We start from the raw sequence: 22,332 nt of genomic DNA on the forward strand, positions 1-22,332 counted from the left end.
ATTGATTTCCTTATTTAGTTGTTAAGATAATGCTTTTGTTTATAGTGCTCCTTTCTTTGGATGTGTCTGTTACTGTTAACCTGTTATGTTTATATGAGTAATCTCTGTATAGACAATATACATGTTTTTTGGAATGCTGTTTCATTTTCAATTATGTGTTTCAATTTTTGTTCATCTATTTGGTAATGTTAAGCGAACTAGTCCAGAAATCATTTTGAAACACAGTCCAAGCTGATAGTCTAAGGCACGTAATTAAATAACCTGTCCATACTTAATATTTGTTTTTTTCAGTGATTTAACCTAAGTAGTATACTTCTCAGATATCCCAAATAAAAGCAATTTGTGTTCAGTGCTGCTGCAAGAAAGTAAATGATGGTATGTATTGCAGGATGCCACACTAAAGGAACTGAATATTTGCACAGGAGATGTCATTTTTATCACAGAAGGTCGACTTCCTCCTAAGGTAAGGCATTATCAGTACTAAACAATTGTTTATTAGAAAAATTAGGTTGTCTTTAAACTGCTCTTCCTTTGTTTAGTTTTTTATTGACACTTTTAAATTCATGTGATATTAGTTCCTTACTTTAGTCAAAGTTCCCTTTGAGGTATATTTTAGTTTGATGAAATCCACATGAACAGTCCAGGAATGTGCTGACTGTATTCTGTATAACAAAATTAACTGTTTTAGTAAATGTCATTTACTAAAAAAAGTAGTTTATTGTGTTTAACTTCTGATGTGCATTCAAAATGTATTTTGTATGTAACATTTAGTTTTGTTTGTGCATTGAGTTACTGAGCTTTATAAACTACAGTTGCAGTCAGTCATTCAGGTAACAGTAATCAAATCACTGGACTGCTAAGTAGGCTTTGTAACCACTGAGTTATACCATTGTTATTACTAGATATCTGCATAATCGAGAAAAAAATGGCCCAGCGAATCTCTCATCTTTGAGATGGAGTTAACACTGTGGGGAAACAGTGATATGTTTTTGATTTCTGATATTGCTGTAACTGATCTTCACCCTGGCCCATTTTCTGCAGGAGTATATAGCCCCTTCCTGCATAGCTCAGACACTACCCAATATGGGAGTTTTTGCATACATATATGTGTGTGTGTGTGTGTGTGTGTGTGTGTGTGTGTGTGTGTGTGTGTGTGTGTGTGTGTGTGTGTGTATGTGTGTATGTGTATGAAAAGGCATGTTCAGAACAGTAGTGCAGGGAACTTGTATAGAGGCCGACTGCATACTAAATAAGAGGTAAGGAGTTAGGAGAAGTGATATGCTAGTTTCTGTTCATATGTATATGGTTCAGTTTTGTTGCTCTGTGTTTGTTCACAGTGACTGGATGGATGGACTTGATCCAATGGCAGCATCATGTACTGGAAAAAAAACATTTCTATCAGCAGTGATAAGTAATTGTGTGCATCCCCTATGATATGATTAACTACATACATAATTCATAGAGAGAAGATGCAGTGAGCACACTGTAGTTCAGAATCTGAAGCTGCAAGGGTTTACAGAAGAATCCCAGTGTAACCAGTCTCTTTAGGAAAGTATTTCCACAACTAATTCCATGTGCATTCAAGACCTTTTGCTTGCAGTAGTTTTCTGAAAAACAGAATGACACTGAAGAATCAGGCATAATGGAACTTGTGTTACTTGTTGAGTAGTAATGTGTGGTCTCGCTCACTGGAGGGAAGTTTGCACAAAATGCTTATTTTTTTTAGGACTGGAAATGGTCATAAACCCAAAAGTCTTGTTATATACCCTTTGTTAAATCCCTGGTTAGAGACCTGCTGTGTGTGACTGAAACAAGAGAACCATTGGATGAGTGCAGCCAAAACTGTAACTTTCACTGGTGAGCACTGTCTGATCAGAGTCCGGAGTCAAAAGCAAAACTTAAAAAAGAGATATATGTACCTATATTTATATAGATAGGGGAGTAAGTCAGAGGTGCACAACTCAGGGTAGATTATGAAAATAGAAACCATGTACTTGAATTGCCCAATTATCAGCACTTACACAGTGCTGGAAGATGCAACAAATCTGCAACCTGATAAATTCAACACCAGTTTTAACCCCCCTCTTCAGCTGCCCCCAAGTAATGCCATCCAACATAGCCTCCCCTACTGTCACTAGAGAACAGGTCCCAAAAATGCTGTCTAAGGGAAAGAACTCCACATCTGTGGACCCCGATAACATCCCAGGATGCCTCCTAAGTAGCCTTTAAACATGATCTGTTTTGGGCCACTGGAGTTGCTCTTTAACCATAGATTCCAAACAAGGTTTTGCCACGTGAATGGAGGACTGCAAAGGTTAACCCTCTGCACAAGGGCTATCCATCAACTGACCTTGGAGAGTGCAGACCCATAAGTCTGACTAGTATCATATGCAAAGTCATGGAAAAGAATTATCACTGATATGATTAATATTCACACAGGAAACACAAGATCCAACCCAGTTTTGCTTCATCAAAGACAGGTCGTGTCTGCTTAAACCGGTAGACTTCTTTGAAAAAGTCACCAAGGCAATGGATGAGGGCAAAACAGTGCTTACTGCCAACCTTGACCTGACTAAGGAATTTGATGCAGTCCCCATTCAGACATTGTAGACAAACACAGAATTAGGCATTAACCTACATTACATACTGAATAGTCATCTGGCTCTCAGATAAGACCCTGGAGGGTAAGATGGGGAGACCACCTCCACAAAGAGGCCAATCACTAGCAGAGCCCCTTAAGGCTCTGTGCTTAACCCGCTCCTTTTTGGCATCTATTTATTGGAGTCAAAGCCAGTGCCCTAAGACCCTAACATCATGTAGAGAGGACTAACACAAACAAATGACACGTGCCAGAGTCGCAGATTAAAACTCAGTGCCAAGAAATGCATAATAGTACCCTTTGGGAAGTCTGCCACACTTGGAAACTACTTTATTAATAATACATACCTAAGAGTTAATCCAGTAGTCAAGGAGTCAGGGATGCATGTGGATAGTAACCTGGCTTGTGGCCAACATGTGTCCAGGTGTGTAAGGAAATCATTCTGTGCTGTTCAGCTTATAAGAGCATGGCATCTAAGTCCAACTAGATCATTGTTCTTCTATTTTCATCCCTCATCAGACCCTTCATTGAGTGCAGTGCCCCCTTTGGTATATACCTGACCAGGCAATAGCAGCAGCTGGAATGTCCACAAAGATTCCTCATAAAAACTACACAGGGTGGAAACAAAATGTGCTGTGGAGATCACCTCAAAGCTCTATCTCTATATTCTTTTTTCTACAGACTGTTGAAAGGCAATCTGTGCCTGGCATACAAGGCATCCTTGAGTCTCACTCTGATGGACGTTTTGCTCATCACTAGCATCAGAACTACTCAGTCTAAAGATTTGAACTTTGAATGCAATGCAAGTAGGATCCTGGAGGGATAGGTATGTTTGTTAAGAGAATTCCCATCCTCTGGAAAGGCTTCCCATCCATGTGAAGCAGGCTTTATCCCTAACCTTATTCAAGCATAACTTGGACCACACCTTCGATGGGCTGGTATTTAGGGCTATAAGTTGCAAAACACATCTTGTTAAATATCAAGGAGAAGTTTGTGAACACAGTCTGTGATATCCTGGATGAAGCATCAGAAAGCAGTGGGCAGATAGACCAGAAGTGTGTTTAAAGTTGATAAGCACACTGTTAACTGTCAGTGCAGTGATGTTGATGTCTGCAGTAAGGAGCAGCTACTGGAACAGTAATATGTAGGCAAGGCTGACTCTGTAGATTTTGTCAAGAAAATAAAAAACAGACATCTGATAGACATACCCTTAGTTTATAGGAACTACAAGGCAAGTAAGTCATAAGAAAGTTTGTGCTTTACAGATATGAACCCTCATGATGTGCATCCTGCTTCTATAAAGGCAAAGCAGGCCTGGCTATAGATGAATTTGCAGATTCCTGTCCAGTCATTTGTGTTAGTCTTGAAGGATGTGGGGGTTTACACTTTGTTTAACATGAGAGTAATTTATACCAGAGATGAGTCAGTCATTGAGTAATAAAACTGTCCTCCCAGAGTGTTTTATTTAATGTTTGTAGGAGATTTAAGATCTTAGTTTTGGTGTCATAGGGGCTGTTTGTCTTAAGAGATCAAGAAGGGCCTGGTCCTTTCTGTACTAGAATACAAGACATTGCTCTTTAACTACCAAGTCAGGCTTCAGTCCTAACTTGGTAGTTAAAGGTGTTTAGATCTGTTATCTTTGGGTTAAGATGTACTGGATCAATTCCAACTGTGCTATATATATAGACAGGTAAATATCAAAAACATTTTACTCCATAACTGGACTAATCAGAGCAGAGTACAGTGGAACAATAACTTCTTTTGACATGGTTGAGTTACCTTAGATATCAGTTGCGTTTAAGAGAAAGATTTCCTGACTAATAATAGGTTCATAGTTATATACTAGACTAACGACCACCAGGGCTTTGATAAGCCTAGCTGTGCAATCTAACCCAGTTATGTCCCTATGGATCATAGGCATTTATTAGGAGGGGTATGTTTGTTAGGAAGTTTCTAGAGTTTATGTGGGGGGACATGTTAGTTTGGGCATTACTGTCTGCCTGTGACTGTCAGAGACATGGTGGCCAGATCAGTGGTGAATTTCTGATTTCCCATCCACTGTTCAGGTTTATGCTTAAATAAGCATCCCAGGATATTGTTGGTGCCTGCTGTCACTGTGTTTTTGGTCTTAATGAGCACCACCAGGACCTGCTTCCTGTCAATTGTTGGGTGGGGGTGTATGTTAGTAGCTATTTCATGGAGGGAGGCAGGGGATGAAGTTCGAGCTGAATTTGTCAGCCAGCAAATTCACTATGTCACTGTGCTTTGTGAAGGTGTTGCCACTGACCACCAGTTCGGCACACTGTGTACACTGCCTTTGAGATTTTGGACATAGCTGTGGAATATCTTGTGGTTTTCTTTAGTTTATGAGGCTGTCTTGACCTTGTAGTTAGCCTTGTTGTACTGAATTAATCCTCTTAGTGTTCTGTTTATTTTAATTAGATGGCTCTTAACTTTGTGGGAGTTGCTCTTCTTAATTTTAGTCATGACTTTTTTTCCTTTTGTACTATAGCTTATTAAGGTTAAGATTCCACCAATGTGGTTTGTTTTTATAGTTTGTTTTGGGCTTACTTCTAGAAGGTACAGTGGCTTCTATACTGCCAGTTACACGGTTGTACAGGGTCTCTCTGAACAGTTTTGATTTGGTTGTTGCAAAATCAGGGCTGGGAGAAGCAGTGAATTTTGATAAATTGTCGCTTAATAGGATGTAGTTTGCTTTGGAATAGTTCCTAACTGTTACAGGATTTGCTGGGGTTGTTCAGCTGATTATTTATTTCAAAGGGGATAGCTTTATGGTCCAACCTCACCAGTGAGGGCGTGACATGGGGGTGGTAGTGCAGCACTCTTCCATATTAGTGACAGGGTGTGCACACTATCTGGTCAAGGGTATTTGTGTTAATGAAGTCTGGGAATCTTAGAGCCTACAAGTATGAGGTACTTTGTTTCCCAGTCTATGGAAGAGTAGTTAGTCTCCCATGAGTACGGCATTTGGTTTATTGGCATGTTTCTCCAGTAAGGCTAGATACACTCTATGGGATTTTAGGGGCATAGAGGGTGACCTATATCTTGCTAGGATATGGTATGGGACTTTGTGTATAGTGATTTGCATGTGAATAAGTTCTAGGGCATCATCCTGTTTAACCAATGTGGAGTTATGCTTGTTGCTAATATAGATCGAAACCTCTGCATGTTTTTTTCCCCGTGTCTGTGCAAATGATGGTCTAATTGCGTGGAAGGCACTGAAGCATTGCACTGCTGGAGCTTTATTTGCAAAATTAAACCATCCGTCTTTAACACCACAGATGCCTATCTTCTCCAGCATGAGGAGAGCTTGAAGGGTGTGGAGTTTCCTGTTTAGGTTCTTAGCATTCAGCAGTAATACCATTACTGCTACATGTTGGTCAAAAGGTGCCAGATCCTTGATTATGTATCATTCTGGAGAGAAGTGTAAGCTGTATTGTAAGTTGGAGTCAATTTTTTTTTTGCCAAATTTAACAATACTATGACGTATTGCATTTAATTTTAGCCCTTTTTTCAATACATCGATTAGTGATCGTTTGTTTTACTGTAGTGACAACTTAACTGCATATCTGTAAAAATATCCCTTCATATCAAGTAATCGCATATCGCCATGACCTACTGGGAGGATCCACCTCATCATCCTTTTCCCCTCACAAACAATTCCTTCTACTGTTTATCATCATCTATAATGCCTCCTTTGGCTAATAAAAATATGTCTGACCTATATATAAAAAACTAAAGAAACTAAAACATTTTCACTGCTTGTATGTTACTGTTCATATCCATAATCCACAATTCGCAGTTTCCGGTTTCTCACTTTTTGTATTATCCTTTGTTTAGTCTCTTCCCATATATTCTTAGCTACCATAACAGATTTTTTTTAATCCATACATCTTATTATCTCTGCATAAATATAGATATTGCTGAACCAATTCTTGTGTGGTTACATAGTTTGCAGCTGTAACCTTTGTTTTATATTTATTAATTTTACATCCCCAAAAGACTTGAAACTGTCTTAAAGTGTTCCACAATGCCAGCATGTCTTTAGTTTTGGATTTGTTAAGTGTAGAATATCATCTGCAAATAATGCTAAGTTTTGTTGATTGCTATACCATTTATATCCTTCAATTTGTGAGTCTTGTATTTTATTTGCTAACAGCTCTAAATATAATGCAAATAACGGGGGAAAAAAGAAACCCCGCCGTGTTCCTCAATTCCAAAGCAGCTTGTTGGAGGGGGAAACCCCAAGCTTTAATTCTTGCTTCTATAACCGTTCATATATCCCCTAATTAACCCTTTTGTTTGATCAGGGAATGCAAATTCTGCCATTACCTTACTCATAAAATCCCAGCTGACTATTGAATGCTTTCTCTGCATCAAGACCCACTGATAACAATTGTGTTTTTTTACGTTGTACTGCCTTCTGAAGCATCATTGTTTGATGTTGTCAGATGTTTGCTTCCCTCCACAAAACTACACACTGATCCATATCTGTCAATTTTGGAAACACCTTTGCCATTCTTTTAGGTAGTATGGACATAAAGCACTTTATAATTTTAGTATAAAATTGAAATGGATTTATCTAAGTCTAGGTCTTAGAGTTGTTTACACTCTTTGGGTAATACACCATCCACAACCTTTCTTCCAAGATGCCTGTACCCCCCCCCCTTTAAAAATGCTTTTAATGGATCTCTGCCACTTTCTTACTTCCTACCTTAGAGAGGAAAATCTTCTGTCCCTAGAGACTTCCTATTTGATTGATTGTGCAACACCATTTCACCTAATCTTTTCCTGTTTTACCACCATATGGTCAAGCACATAGTGCTTGAACCTGTATATGTCTGAATGAAATTAGTGAATCCTGAATCCTGGCATGCCAAATGGTCGGAATGTAGCAAGAATGCCAAATATGACATTTCCAACTGTTCTACATCCAAAAACGAGTGCTAACATGGGTCAAAAAGGGGACGGGAGTTTGCGATTCGCAACATCTGCGTTTGCAAATGGGGGATGTTCCCGCACTCCTTTTGGACATTTGGGCTCGACCATCCACCGGTCGACCATATGGTGGTAAACCTCTTTTCCTTTATTAGTTATTACTTGTTAAGCATCATCTTCCTCTAACCTTGGCATAATTAAGTCTTCCTTAAATATTTCAATTTGTGCCTTTTCCTGGCTTCCGTATTCCCATGCTTTATACAGTTTTTCATAAAATATGTGAAATATCTCTAATACCTTTATAGGATCTCTGGGTATTTTTCTTGTGTTAGGCTCCCTAAGTTTGTCTACAACCCTCTCTGCTTTCTGCTGCTTAAGTCATTGTGTTAAACATTTTTGCTGTCTGGAGTTGCTAACAAAAAACAGCAACCTTTTTAAACTCATGCATGTGAGTTGCTCCTCCTCTTGTACTGTGAGATTCCCCTTATTCTGCAGTACTTTAACCTTTGTTAACCTCTCTAAATAATTCCTATTATTTATTTTCCATATTCTTCTCCGTTTTATTTGTGCTCCATTTTAAACTTCAGTTTTATTTTATCCCACTCACTACCTATCCCTTCTGCAGAAATTTCTGTATTTCCTAGTAATCCTTCAACCATTACCACTGTCCATTCCTTAAATTCCTATTTTTCCTAACAGATAAATAGGAAAGCAGCAGTGTCTAATTTTTACTTTGTTACCCTTCGTCTTTATCTTGTGTTATTGGATGTGTGTCAACAATTTCAATTATATACACACGCTCCTGTAAAATATAATTTCTGTCCAGCCATCCCAGTTATTTTACGTGGAGTTGTAATATGTAAATTCTGTCTTGAGTTCTCGGTATTGAATTGACATCATCCATAACAAATATTCTCATGTTCTTTCTTTTGTTATATTTTCCCTTCTAGGTCCCTCTGACACATTCCCATTATTGCAAGTCAGCTTCCATTCCCCACCCATAAATAACATCCCCTGCTAAAAATTTATTATTTCTCCTAAAATTATCTTAAGTTCCATAGTAGCAGTTTTTGTGGAATATAAGTACATGCTAGCTTAATGCCCTTCCTCTTCCATTAACTACTTAATACCAGAAATCTTCTATTATTGTCTCTTTTTCCCCTCTTCTATCACTACTGGAGTCCTTCTAGCAATCAATGTTTTTATTCTCCTTTTTAATTGATATTTGTTGAATGTCCACCGTGCACTCCTTTCCATGTGAAATTCACATGCTCATTTCTATCTAAATGTGTTTTATGCAATACTGGTATTTGCACCCTACATATCTTAATATAATTCGTTGCACATTGCTTTTTGTCTATACGTGTAAGGCCATTTACATTCCCACTTACAGTACATGGCAGTTCTTTTGAAAGTGTGTTTCTTTTAGCGTGGATGCACACACTGATGTTTGGCAAGTTGATCATTTATGTAGTTGCTGCTTCTCATCTTCACATGGAACCTATGTCACATTTTCAAGAATTTTTGTTTTAGTGAAAGCCCTCAAACAAAATATGAAGAGATTTTCAGAACCCTCATTCTCTTTTAACTTACAACTAATACACAAGTAGCTTAATTTTTTTTTTAATTTCCACTACAAGTTTTGTCAACCAATTAATGTTCCTGGCTGTAAGAATACTATTATCTGCATGTTCCATAATCAAAGAAATATCTAAAATGAACGCCGCCAGGTAAGAACTCTTCCCTCAAGTTGACCCTTCACCCACAGTTATTACTTATTCCAAAATTACCCATGTTAAAGTGCATGTTACAGCCTGTGTACCCACCTGTACCAATTACATTCTTTTCTTATCTCTTTTCTCCTCCTATATGTAAAAAACAGCTTGCGTACCTTCAGTAAACATTAACTTTTAGTTCTGCAAAAATGCACAGGCTACCTTTAAATAGATTAAATTATGTACTGTTATAGTAAATGCATTAGAGTGTTAAGAATGCTGGGGAGGCAACCAGCTGTGTAACTTATTCACTTTCCGTGGTTTCAGACTTCATTGATTTTGAGCTAAATTGCTTGCCAATGTGTCTTTAAATGTTAATTACACTGTACGTCATACATTTATGTCAACACAGTTTGTTTAGAGCTCTTATGATTAATTGCTTGCACCTGCAAATGGCTTGTCTGCAATTAAAAGCAGTTGATAATGAGGAAAAACAGATAGTTACATTATAGCTGTATGGAATAATCAAAATTTCACTCAGAATACTCTATTCAGAATTCTCAGGGTTAATTGCCTGCACCTGTGTACTTCTTGTCTCCCACTAAGAGCATTTACTAATTGAAACAATAGCAAATGATTGTCCAAAACAATATAAAAAAAAATTTCCATCCTTGCTTCTCATTATTATATCTTTTATTTTTCAGGCATATTCGCTTAAAAAATCTCATCTGTAGTTTAAACCAAGGACATTAATCTAAACATCCACCCTTCAAAGAAAATGAGAAATTCTTTATTCTACATATAATGTGACCAGTACACCTTACATCCCCATCCCTGAAGCCCAAGATCACAATATTATACTAACTTTAACTTCTTTCCTTCCTTTCTTACATTGCTACAGTATAAACCCTGGAGGCATTAGATATTAAGCTGAGGTCCCATCTGCTTGAATTATTGATAGCTCAGGTGGATGTAAAAGAGCACTGAACTTCAAAAATAATATGGGTCTTTTATTTACCTTTTTACATATTTGCATTTTAATCTTTCCACATACATTACATCCTCATTTTCCTTATAGAAAAGAAAAATAAAACTGACTGATACATGCTTAATTTTCCTCCCTGTTCTTCGAGCCCTTTTTTTCACAACAAACTTTATTTTCCCTAAAATTTCCCATCCATTCCACATTTTGTTGTACAATAATTCATTTGTGCTTGCATCCCAGATATTCAAAATAATTGTCATACAAACTTTATCCAATGTATCAACCAGTTCATCTGATGTTGTTAATCTTCTTTCCATTCATCACTGATAGGTTCGATGCCGAGCCCTCAGAACTGAGTCAGCTTTTTTACCAAGTACGCGCCAGCCAAAAACTCTTGAGCTAAGCTTCTACCCAGAATGCCCTCCTCCCTGTTACCTCCGATCTTGTTTGCCGTGTAGCCGTAAAGCCACGTTTCAGCCGAGCTATCAGCTAAGTAGAACTTTATTTGATATTTTTTGTGGAAAACTTTTGATATCCTCCTTTTCTACTGAGCAGTTAGTATTTCTAGTGTGTTTTCTTCTGTCAGACCTTGATTTTCCTTCTCTGCTCTACCCGTTGTTACCGTTGGTAAGCTTTCAAGTACCATTGTTGGTACGGCCTTTCTTCCCTTACCCTTGTGGTATTCCTTCAGTACCATAGCTGTTATTTTCCTTTCTTTCGTAGCCTGTTAGTGTTTGTTTCAGTAAGGTGTTTCTGTTTTACTTATACTTTTCACTAGAGTGATACAACTGTGTGGCTTTTTTGAACTGTGTTTGACTTATAAGTTCTGACTAGTTATACTGTTTGCCTGTGGTGTGTCTCTAGCAAGATGTTGGATAAGAAAGGTACTTCAGGTTTTAAGCATTGTGCTTCATGTAATGGAAAGTTACTTAATAGTGATTCTCACGATGATTGTGTATACTGTTTGGGGGTGCCTCATCTTTCGGTGCAACTTCCTTGTGACATTTGTCAGAGTTTCAGTCAACACACTCTTAATGAGCGCAAAAATAAACTGATACTGAAACAGTTACTTAAGTCTGCCTTTTTAGAGGCCATTTTTGTGATGGATGTCTCAACCTCTCCTACAAAAGACAAAAAGAGGTCCCACTCAATTCCCTCCTCACCATCGGGTGATCAGGGTAAGCCTGTGAAATCAAAGGTCCCAAAGTTGTCCTTGGAGCATAAATCTGCCTCTACGGCTCTGTCCTTGTTGGCTCCAAGCATATTAAAACCTACGATACCGGTGCCAGCTTTCGGCACCAGTCTTTCCTCTGGCACCGATAATAGACCTCACTACTCCTACTATGACTTTGGCAGCTGTGGCCACTATTTCTCAGGGCACACCTTCGATACCTTTGTGAGTTACGATTTTGGAACCGACCGTTTTGTCTCCCAGTGCCACTTTGGCACCGAGCGTTTTTCCAACCAAGTTGGATTTGACCCCATTACTCCCGGTCTCGAAACTTGACACTTCAGTACCACCAGACCTTGCACCAAGGACCCGATACTCCCCTTCTGTAGATCCGTTTCTGGGCCAGGTGTATAGCCCATTTCTGGGCCAGATGTATAGCCCGTTCATTGACCGACCTGACTCTCCATCCGGAGTATCCACTAGATCCAACAGGAGCCTGTCAGAACATGACGTGGTGCATCTTGTGGATCAGCTGTTGGCAGCCAGGGGGGATACCCACACTTTCTAAGACCCATCCGCCTACAAGACTTGGGTTGTTTTCCCCATGGACTCCTTCTTACACTCCGACCATTTCGGTTCTGAAGCCTTCTGCTCCGACGTCCTTCTCGGAACCCATCATTTGGCGCATGTAGTGGACCTCACTCAGGCTCCAAGTTTGTCCCTTTGGTCTTTGGCTCCTGCGGAACTGGTCCTTCCTCAATCTGGGGATTGGGGGTTGGACGACTCTGCCCAGGGCACAGAGCTGTGTTTGTTCTTGGTTCCGTCCTTGGTGCTGATAGCCATGTCCGCACTGATCCTGCTTGAGGTTCCATCTGTGGGGGCGGGTTCATCGGAGAGAGGTGTGACCCAAGTCCACCGGCTGTCTTTCTTGGTTCTGGGCTCCCATCTCTCTTCGGGCGGACCTGTTTCTGCATGATGAAGAGGGCTCTTGCTTCTGGAATCAGAAAGGTGACTGGAAGCCCTCAAACCCTTCGTCTGAGGAGTCCGTGTTCCTGCAGGCTTTACGCACCCGACCTTCTACCTATTGTGTGACCCCGCCTGCCGATGAGCTCATCCAGCTCGTCATGCAGCACGCTTGGAAGAAACCTGATTCCATTGAGGCGATCCCGAGTTTTTGCATCAGGGACCTTTGCTATATGGTCCCTGAACTATTTGGCACATTTTATGAGGCACCAGATTGACTTGATCTGTGAACTCTTTGGGACACTCACAGGACAGTTGTCTGATGAGGTCAGGGACAAAGTGGCCTTGCAGCTTGCAACCCTGGAATCGATATCCAACTCATCCATGAGGTTGCTCTCGCATGTGACTGAAGGGGCAGCTAGAGCAGCGGGTTTATGCATTGTCATGAGGTGTCATGCCTGGATGCACATTTGTGACCTCGCGGACCCCTTCAAGTCTTCCTTTTTGAATGCTCCCATTGAAGCATCATCCCTTTTTGGCTCCAAAGTGAAGGACACGCTAGCTAGGTGTGAGCAAGATGGAAAGACCCTGTCTGTCATAGGCCTACAGTTTTCTAATCCTCAACGTACCTTCTCCAGGAATCAGAGGAGTGGGAAAATGTGGCACAAAATATCTCAGGGTCCTTTCCATGCCGCACGTGGTGATGATACCCCCAGGGGCAGAGGGGGGTAACAATTCCGGAAGATGCTCCTACAGAGGCAGAGGGGATCCTTGTAACCAAGGCTCCAGGGACTCCTTCCCTGGACAGCCTTATCAGCACTCCTGAGGAGCAGCCCAATTGCTTAACTCTGGAAGCAGTTGGGGGTTGTTTTTCTCTGCACCAAGCTGCCTGGCAGTCTATTACCACTGATCGTTGGGTGCAGAGTATAATCACCAGAAGTTACACCATTCCCCTTTCTTGTCAACCAAATCTTTCAAAAAAGCTTCCTGATGTTCCACCCAGTCAAAGGGAAGAAGCAACTTCAGAGATGATAAAGCTGCCTCAAAAAAGTCATCCAACCAGTCCCACTAGACCAACGTGGATCCGGATTCTACTCAAAAAAGTGTCAAAAAAGACAGGGGACTGGAGACCCATTTTGGGTCTCAGCAGCTTAAACAAGTCTGTCACCCAAACCAAATTCCGGATGGTCACGGTTCAGTCCATTCTCCCTTTTTTAAGGGAAGGCAATTGGATGTGCTCGATAGATTTCCAGGATGTGTATTGCCACATCAAAATGGACAAGTGCTCCAGGAGTCTGCTTTGCTTCCAACTAGGGGCCAGTCATTATCAATTTCGTGCCCTGCCATTCAGTCTCTCTACAACTTACAGAGTGTTCACAAAGTGCATGGCAGTGGTCACAGCTCACTCAAGACTGCAAGGATTCCGGGTGTTTCCGTATTTGGATGGCTGGCTCCTCACCGCCCCCACCAAGCGTCTTCTGGTAAGAGCACTGCATTATACACTCTCTGGAAAAATTTTTGGGAATAACAATATATTGGGAGAAATCAAACCTTACTCCAACATAACAAATAGAATTCATTGGAGCAGTGTTCAATACCCAGTCCTGTCTAGTGTCACTCCCAAATCACAGACTCCAGTGGTTGAGGCTCCAGCTCCGAGTGATACTCTACTAAACAAAGGTTTCAGCAAGAGACGTTCTTCAGGCCCTAGGATCTATGACAGCTTCAATTTCAATAGCGACCCTAGCAAAGCTACACATACGGATCCTACAATGGCTCCTTCTTTGTCAGTGGTTCCCAAACTATCACCCCCTCAGTTACCAGATTCAAATAACCAACTCCTGCAAACAGGACATCCTTTGGTGGATGAGGCCAGACACAGAACTTTGGAGTCGCCCATTTCAATCCCCTCAGCTCAGGGGCCTTTGTGACTACGAATGCATCCCTGATTGGGTGGGGGGGGGGCATTTCAAGGGAAAGACAGTCCAAGGCGCATTCAAGGGAAAGACAGTCCAAGGAGCATGGTCCACCTTAGAGGCCCACTTGCATATCAACGATGTGGAACTGAGAGCAGTGCTGTTAGCGTTGTAGGCTTTTCATTCGATTCTCCCTTCTGGAACAATTGCAATTCAGTCAGACAACATGTCAGTGGTCTGGTATATCAACAAGCAAGGAGGAACCAAGGCCTACCCCCTGTGTCGAGAGGCCATGAGAATTTGGCAGTGGGCGATAGCTTCCAACCGCTTTCTGATAGCAGTGCATATCCCGGGGAGCTCCAACGTAATTGCGGACAAATTGAGCAGATGCATCCTCCTGCCTCACAAGTGGTCCTTCATTCCTGAGAATGTGACAGAAATCTTCAGCCACTGGGGCCAGCCTTGCTGCGATCTTTTTGCCTCCCCATCGAACAAGTGCAGCAGCTATTTCTCCCTGTTTCCCCTGGCGGGTGAGTCCCCGAGGGAAGCTGTAATCCATGACTGGCCCACGGGACTTCTTTATAGGTTCATAGGTTCATACTAGGCTATCTGCCCTAGGGCATTTATAAGCCTAGCCAGAGTATGTTTGGCTTTCGCCACCCATTTTAAATTAATTTTGCTATGCCCTTTTTCGAGGTTAGTATACTGTGCCTCTGTCTAACAGTGACACAGAAGTGATACCTGGGGTAAACCTACGATATCCCATCCACTCATCAAGATCCCTCTTGAAGAGAGTCAATGAGGGACTCTGCCTAACCTGGACTGGGATTTTATTCCAGAGTGAAGGGAGCCTCTGGGTTATGAATCTGTCCCTCCAGCATGTCCTATTTATTTCAGTGCTGAGGTTCAAGTCTCTCGAGCGTGTAGTTCGATGGGATTTGGATTTTTTTGAGGTGCAGCATGTCCCTTAATTCTGGGTTGGACATGGCTTTATACATCAGGCACAGGTCGCCTCTGAGCAGGCGGTATGCCACTGAGTAGAGCTGGAGTTTCTTTAACCGAGCAGCATATGGCATCTGTTTGAGCCCTTTGATCCTCTTGGTGAGGTACTTTTGGGGTCTTTCCAGTTGCTGCAGGTGTTTGGTAAGGTACATCCCAAAAGGGGCATTGTACTCGATTATGGGCCTGATGAGGGATGAGTAAAGAGGCACGATGACCTCCCCTAATCTAGATGTGAATCTCTTCATGATTAGGTGGGCTATATAAAATGTTTTTCTAACCACTTTGGCCACGTGGTTGTCAAATGAGAGATTGCTATCAACTTGGGTCCCCAGGTCCCTAATTACTTCTTCTGTACTTTATGGATTACCACCTATGTGGTCATTTGTGGGCACTTTGTTTTTGCCAAAGGGGATGACTATACACTTTTTGGCATTTAGCTTGAGGCCATGGCTCTGGCACCAGTTGTCTGTTTCTATGAGGCCCTTTTGGAGGATGCTTGTGTCGCCTGGAGAGTCTATTATGGTGCCCAGTTTGCAGTCATCTGTGAACCTGGTCAGCCACAGTCGTTCTGTGTTGGCCTGTACCTCCGAGAAATATATACCGAACAAGAGAGGTCCCAGGACTGAGCCTTGTGGGATGCCACTTGTAACTGGTTTGGAGTCTGACATGGCTCCAGCAATTCTAACCATGTGAGTTCTGTCCTTGAGCCAGTTTGCAACCCATCTAGTGACATAGGGGTTTATATTTAAGCTGGTGAGCTTATCTATAATACCCGAGTGGGTTATTTTATTGAAGGCTTTTGTGAGGTCCAGGTAGGCTATGTGGACCACCTTCCCTTCGTCAATGGCCTTGGTGACTGTTTCAAAGAAGTCAACCAGGTTTAAGAGGCAGGATCTGCCTTTAACAAAGCCGAACTGGGTAGGATCCAGTGTCTGTAGGTCCCCAATATCTTTATTTATGAGGTCCATGATGATCCTTTCCATAGCTTTGCAGACCAAGCTAGTCAGGCGTATGGGGCGATAGTTTCCAGGGTCTGTTGAGGCACCACCTTTGTGGAGAGGGACCACTGTTGTTGTACGCCACTCTTTGGGTACATATCCTGTAGTAAGGCTGAGATTGAACAGTAGTTTTATGTTTGGGTTTAGCTCTTCTTTACGTTTATCTTCCCATTCCTCTGATTCCACAATTTCTAAAGAAAGCTCTTCAGTTGAAATGCAAGATGATCCTCATAGCCCCATTCTGGCCTCGACAAGTTTGGCTCCCCTTCCTTCGGCCTCACCTAGTATAGCTGCTGTGGATTCTGGACCCTCTTCCAGATCTGATTACTCACCCCCAGGGGTTGAGCCACCCGAGTCTGTCCAGTCTCAAGCTGACAGCTTGGTTTCTCCACTTCCATTAGTTGCCAGGCAAGCTAATCTCTCTTCACTTGTTCGAGACATCATTCTGGCCTCTCATAAACCATCCACCAGAAGACTATATCAATGTAAATGGAAAAGGTTCTCCATCTGGTCTAAGGATAACATGCTAGACCCGTATTCTGCTCCAGTTACTACAGTGCTGCAATACTTAGCTAAGTTTTTTGATAATGGAGCCTCTGCCTCTACCATATGAGTACACCTGGCCACAATTTCTAATTTCCACAATGGTATAGATGACACCCCTCTCATCTCTTTACGTCTGTGCAAAGCCTTTCTCAAGAGAAACTTTCATATCAGGCCTCCTGTCAGACAGCCTGTGGAACTATGGAACCTCACTTTAGTCCTTCAGTCTTTGACTGAAAAACCCTTTGAACCCGCACCGAAGTGTGACCTAAAGGTCTTGTCCTGGAAATCCTTGTTCTTAGTAGCCATCATGTCAGCCAGATGAGTCTTGGAGCTGCAGACATTGTGTATCAAAAGGCCCTATCTGGTCTTCCATAAAGACAGAGTATCACTTCGGACAAATCCATCCTTCCTTCCCAAAGTTGTTTCTGAATTTTCCATTAACCAGACCATTGACTTACCGGTGTTCTTTTCAAATTTTTCCAATAAAGGAGAGTACTGCCTACACTCCTTAGATATACATAGGCAACTGAGATTTCATCTAGACAGGACTAAACCTATCTGTAAGTCTGAACAGCTTTTCATCTCCTTTTCTGGGCCCAGAATGGGAAATGCTGTTTCCAAGGTTGCATTATCAAAATGGCTAAGGGACTGCATATGTTTCATCTATTCTCTCATAAAAGAATCTATGCCAAAAGTTAAAGCTCACTCCACTAGATCTATGGCAACATCTGTAGCTTTCCATTCCAGGGCTTCCATGGATAACATTTGCGTTGCAGGCACTTGGGCTAAGCCATATACCTCTATCAGTCATTACAAATTGGACTTGGTTTCCAGAGGGAGAGCTGCCTTTGGCTCAGTGGTACTCAGGAATGTTCTTCCATAAGGGCGGCCAATGGACCTCAAGGTAGCTTGGGATTCTGTCCCATCAGTGATGAATGGAAAGAAGATTAACAACATCAGATAAAGAAGTTATGTCTTACCATAATGTTCCATCTGTGTTGTTCATCTTCTTTCATTCATCACTTCCCACCCTCCTTCCCCCTCCAAGGGCTCCTGGGGGATGCTTTGGGTCCAAGTGGTGTCCTAGGGTATTTGCGCAGAAGTGGCTTTGGCTTTACTTCTCTGTCTATAGCAAACTTGATCTGAGGTAACAGGGAGAAGGGCATTCTCGGTAGAAGCTTAGCTTGAGAGTTTTTGGCTGGCGCGAGCTTGGTAAAAAGGACGACTCTGTTCCGAGGGCTCTGAACCAAACCCATCAGTAATGAATGAAAGAAGATGATCAACACAGATGGAATGTTATAGTAAGACAACTTCTTTTTTGTACAATGTGGATAAAACATATAAACAAGCATGTCCCCATATGTATGACCCCCAAATTTTCTTGCATAATTTTTTCCTTAAATTTGTCCATAATTTACTAACTCTTGGACATTTTAAGAAAGCATGTTCCAACATTTCTTCTACTTTATGCTTAATAATTAATCCATCATTTATTGATTTATATAAAGTATTTGCTTTCAGTGATAGTTTATTTATACATAATTTCCATATAACATCTTGTCTTTCTGCTGTATTAGAAAACCTTCTCATAAAATGTTAATAAGTTTTTTCTTCTTTTAACTCAGACCAAAGACCTCTGTAGTACCACTCTTGCTTAACACTTTTTTCTCATAAAAAGTTTTCCTTTCTTCTTCCAAAGTTATTTATGTATCCTCTTACCACCTGCGTCTCTTCCTCAGTTTTATACTTGACCATACCTTCTCATATCTAAAATTTAACAATTCATTTTATTTCCTCTCTTAACAGTATCTATAGCTCAAAATAAATTCAAAGATGCTTAGTGAACAATAAGATGCAATGCATTCATTCCTCCTCTCTCTTAATATGCACTATACCCCTTTTGATCAGATTTAACCTAGATCCCCAAATAGTCCTAAACAATATTTGCAATAATTCTTTCTTTATCTGAACTGGAAACATAAAAATCCGTAAAATACTTAATTTTCCAATAACCATATAATTTATTTATTTATTTTTATTTTACATTTGTTGACCGGGCTAGTCTGGCTGGATACATGTCCATTTTCAGCAGAGGCCCGAGGAGAAAAGCTCCACTAAAATACTAAGTACATTACATAAAAAATCATTACTCTTAGGAAATAGCATTAAATTGGGAGTCATAAGAACACACAGAGCGAAGGATAATTTCAAAGAGAAACAAATTTACAATATGCAGTTCATTACATGTCAAACAATTTTACTTAACATATACTTAGATTAGATGAGTAAAAGGAGGAGAAATGAGACTGGTAGTGCATAAGAGAAGAAGGAGAAAAAAAAAGAAGAGAAAAGGTTAGTCTGGTGTACTGCAGGAACAAAGCCAGTGATTTAAATAGTAAAGTTTAATTTTCTGTTTGAATTGTGGCAGGGATTGAGTCAAAGTTATGTCACTAGGTAAAAGATTCCAAGTTTTACCTATAGTGTTAGTGAATAGGGAAACACCTGCTGCATTGTTTACCTTTATTGATTTTGTCATGAGTTTACTAAAGGAGCGAAGTGAGTTCAGATTATTGTAAGGGGTTAGAAGTTGAGAGAGTATTGGGGTGTTGTCAGGTAGGTGTAATATGTTGTGGGCTATAGTGAGTTGAGGAATTATTAGGTAGTTTTGAAATTCGCCAGCCGAAGAGCCAGCGAGTTGTTTTAGGTTTATACAATGGTGGGTCCTAAATGGGTTACTAGTGGTGAAGCGAGGTATGTTATAGCAAGTTACAAGTTTGTTTAGATTGATTTTCTTAAGGTTTGTGTAAATGGGGGAAGCGTAAAGGAGAGTAGATAGGAGATGAGATTGTGCAATTTTAATTCTGGTAGCTGGGGTTAGAAAAGGTTTGATGCGATAAAGGGATCCAATTTTTCTGTTTACAATCTTGATGGTGTTGTTAATGTGCTGATCGAAGGAAAGATTGTTGTCAATGGTTATTCCTAAGAGTTTAGTAGTTGGATCAGGTGAGATGATAGTGCCATCATTTGAGGAAATGGTAAAGTTTAATGGGGAGATCGAGAGGTGGGGGAGAAGAGGAGGAGTTTAGTTTTTGGCATTTAGTAGGAGAAACCAAGTTTCTACTGTGTTAAAGGTATTTTGGGTCACTGAGCTCAGTTCAGTAGAGGAGGGTGCTGAGCAGATAAGGGTAGAATCATCATGCAGGTAGCTTGTGGGATAGCAGCCTGAAGATCGTTAATAAAGAGGAGAACAGAAGTGGACCCAGAATGGAGCCCTGGGGAACTCCGATGGAAATAGGTAGGAGTGATGAGATATGGTTTTCCCATATTACTGCTTGTTGTCTGTTGTTAAGATAAGATTTAAACCAGTCAGTGGCTAGTTTATCACAAGATAGGGATTCAAGAATGTTGATTAAGAGATGGTTGACCATGTGAAAAGAGCAGAAGAGAGTATTGTTGTTTCGATTTTTGTTGATAGTATCTACAAAGGATAGAAGGGCAGTGGTGGTACTGTGATGGGGACTGAAACCATGCTGGCAGTTTGCTATTATGTTGTGACGAGAGAGATAGTGTACAAGTTGCTGATGAATACATTTTTGAGAGAAGGGCAATTGGTCTATAGTTTGAAAGGTCAAGGGAGTTACCACCTTTGTGCAGTGGGATAATATAGGAGACTTTCCAGATATCAGGGATGGTTCCTTCTTGGATAGTTCTGTTGATAAGTAAGGTTATAGGATAAGCAATTTAGTTTGTCAGCAGAAGGGGTGCAGGGTTTCAGTTTATGAATGAGTTTGTAGATGAAAGAGGTAGATATAGGTTTTAGAGAGAAGTTGAAAAGGAGCTAGTTTTGTTAGTTGGTATATGAGAGTTATTAGGGTTCATTTGTTTGGCTAGGGATTGAATAGTTTCAGAGAAAAAAAGAGTTGAAGGCATTAGCAGTCTGGAGAGGGGTGTCTGGGTCAGAATTTTGAGGGGAAGGAGTTTTAGCAGTTCCTGGGGAAAGAAGTCTATTTACTGATGACCAAAACTGTTTAGAGTTGTTAATATGAGTTTCCTGAAGTTTACAGTAGAAGTTTTTCTTGTCAGAGAGTATTGCTTTTTTGCTAGATTTCTAAGCTGGCGGAAATTAATTAAATCAGGGTTTAGTCTTCCATTTTGTCCATGCTGAGTTTCTAGCATGCATAAGTTTTTTAGTATTGTTGTCAGCCAAGGGGCAGATTTGGTCTTTACTCTAATAGAGCGTTCTGGGGCCTTGGGGCATGTTTATCAAGTATTGATAAGAATGTAGTATTAAAGAATAGTACTGCTTCCTCCAGGGAAGTGATTTTAAGCAATTCAATTACATGCTCTCAGTTCAGTTTTAAAAAGGTCTATGTTAAAGTGCTTGACAGATCGAATTAGTCTTGTATTTGGGAGGTTAACATATTCTGATTTTTGTCTAGTGATGTAGGTTAGGCAGTGGTCGCTGATGTCATCAGGCATAGTCCCTACTTTATATTGTTTGTTAGCTTTATTTGTGAGTATCCAGTCCAGTATACTCTCTCTTATTGACTCTTGTAGTTGAGGTAATAGTTTGTGAGAAAACATGTAGGTTAATATGAGAGAAGGGATTGTCAGCATTAATAGTGTTCCAGTCTATGTTTACGTCGCCGAGAATTATGGTTTCTTGGGGGTAGGTGGTAGAAACCCAACTTAGAAAGTCTTCTAATATTGGAATGTTGTTGCCTGGGGGAAGATACAAAGAAATAATGTAAATGGATTTTTTGTTATTAAGTTGGAGTTTAACAATGATGGATTCTATTTTGCTGTTTTGGTTTGGGTATGCTGGTTGAGTGGAGATGTTCAGTTGATTTTTGAACAGTATTGCTACTCCACCACCTGTCATGTCTTAGTATGTTATAACCTTGAGGTATAATCTCAGAGTCTTTTGTGCCTGGGTTTAGCCAGGTTTCAGAGAGGCAGAGAATGTCAAATGAGTGGATATCTAAGAGGGCGTGGATTAAGGGTATTTTATTGTTTATGCTATGGATGTTTAGGTGTCCTATAAGGAAGTTATTATTGAGGTTAGTTAAGCAGTTTTGGGGTGGTGGTGAGATGGGGCCAGGGTTGGGGTGGATGTCTCCATCTTGTAGGGTAGGATTAGCTAGTATGGTTAAATAGTTCCTCTTTTGAATTATTAGGGTTTTTGTTTTTTTGCTAGATGGTAGGGGGTAGGTGAGGTGATGTTGCCTGTGGAATTTAGATAGAAGATAACTAGGGGTGGAATTAACATTAGGGTAAGAAGTGAGAGTGAGTGTAGAAGAAGTGTGTTTTTGTGAGGAGATAAGATAGTTGTTAAGTGAAATTTCAAAAGATGTGAGATGGTATGTTGAGAGAAGGGTGGTCAACATTAAGATTGAGAGTGAAGGTATAGTTAGTATATAGGGAGACATAATTTATCAATAAGAGAAGTGAGGAAGCAGAGAGGAAAGTACAAAGGGA

General features: G+C 40.7%; 1 protein-coding gene across 2 annotated transcripts in view; it reads left to right on the forward strand.

Moving 5' to 3' along the window:
- USP40 (ubiquitin specific peptidase 40) overlaps nucleotides 1-22,332 on the forward strand; it is a 3,368,940-nt gene that overhangs the window by 2,569,516 nt on the left and 777,092 nt on the right. For both annotated transcript variants that reach the window (XM_044075047.1, XM_044075048.1), the window contains one exon: nucleotides 389-463. In XM_044075047.1, the coding sequence (XP_043930982.1) occupies nucleotides 389-463 (75 nt within the window). The remainder of the gene's footprint in view (nucleotides 1-388; nucleotides 464-22,332) is intronic.

The sequence above is a fragment of the Protopterus annectens genome, chromosome 6.part0 (genome assembly GCF_019279795.1).
Source record: "Protopterus annectens isolate FY-2018-M chromosome 6.part0, PAN1.0, whole genome shotgun sequence".
Taxonomy (NCBI): domain Eukaryota; kingdom Metazoa; phylum Chordata; order Ceratodontiformes; family Protopteridae; genus Protopterus; species Protopterus annectens.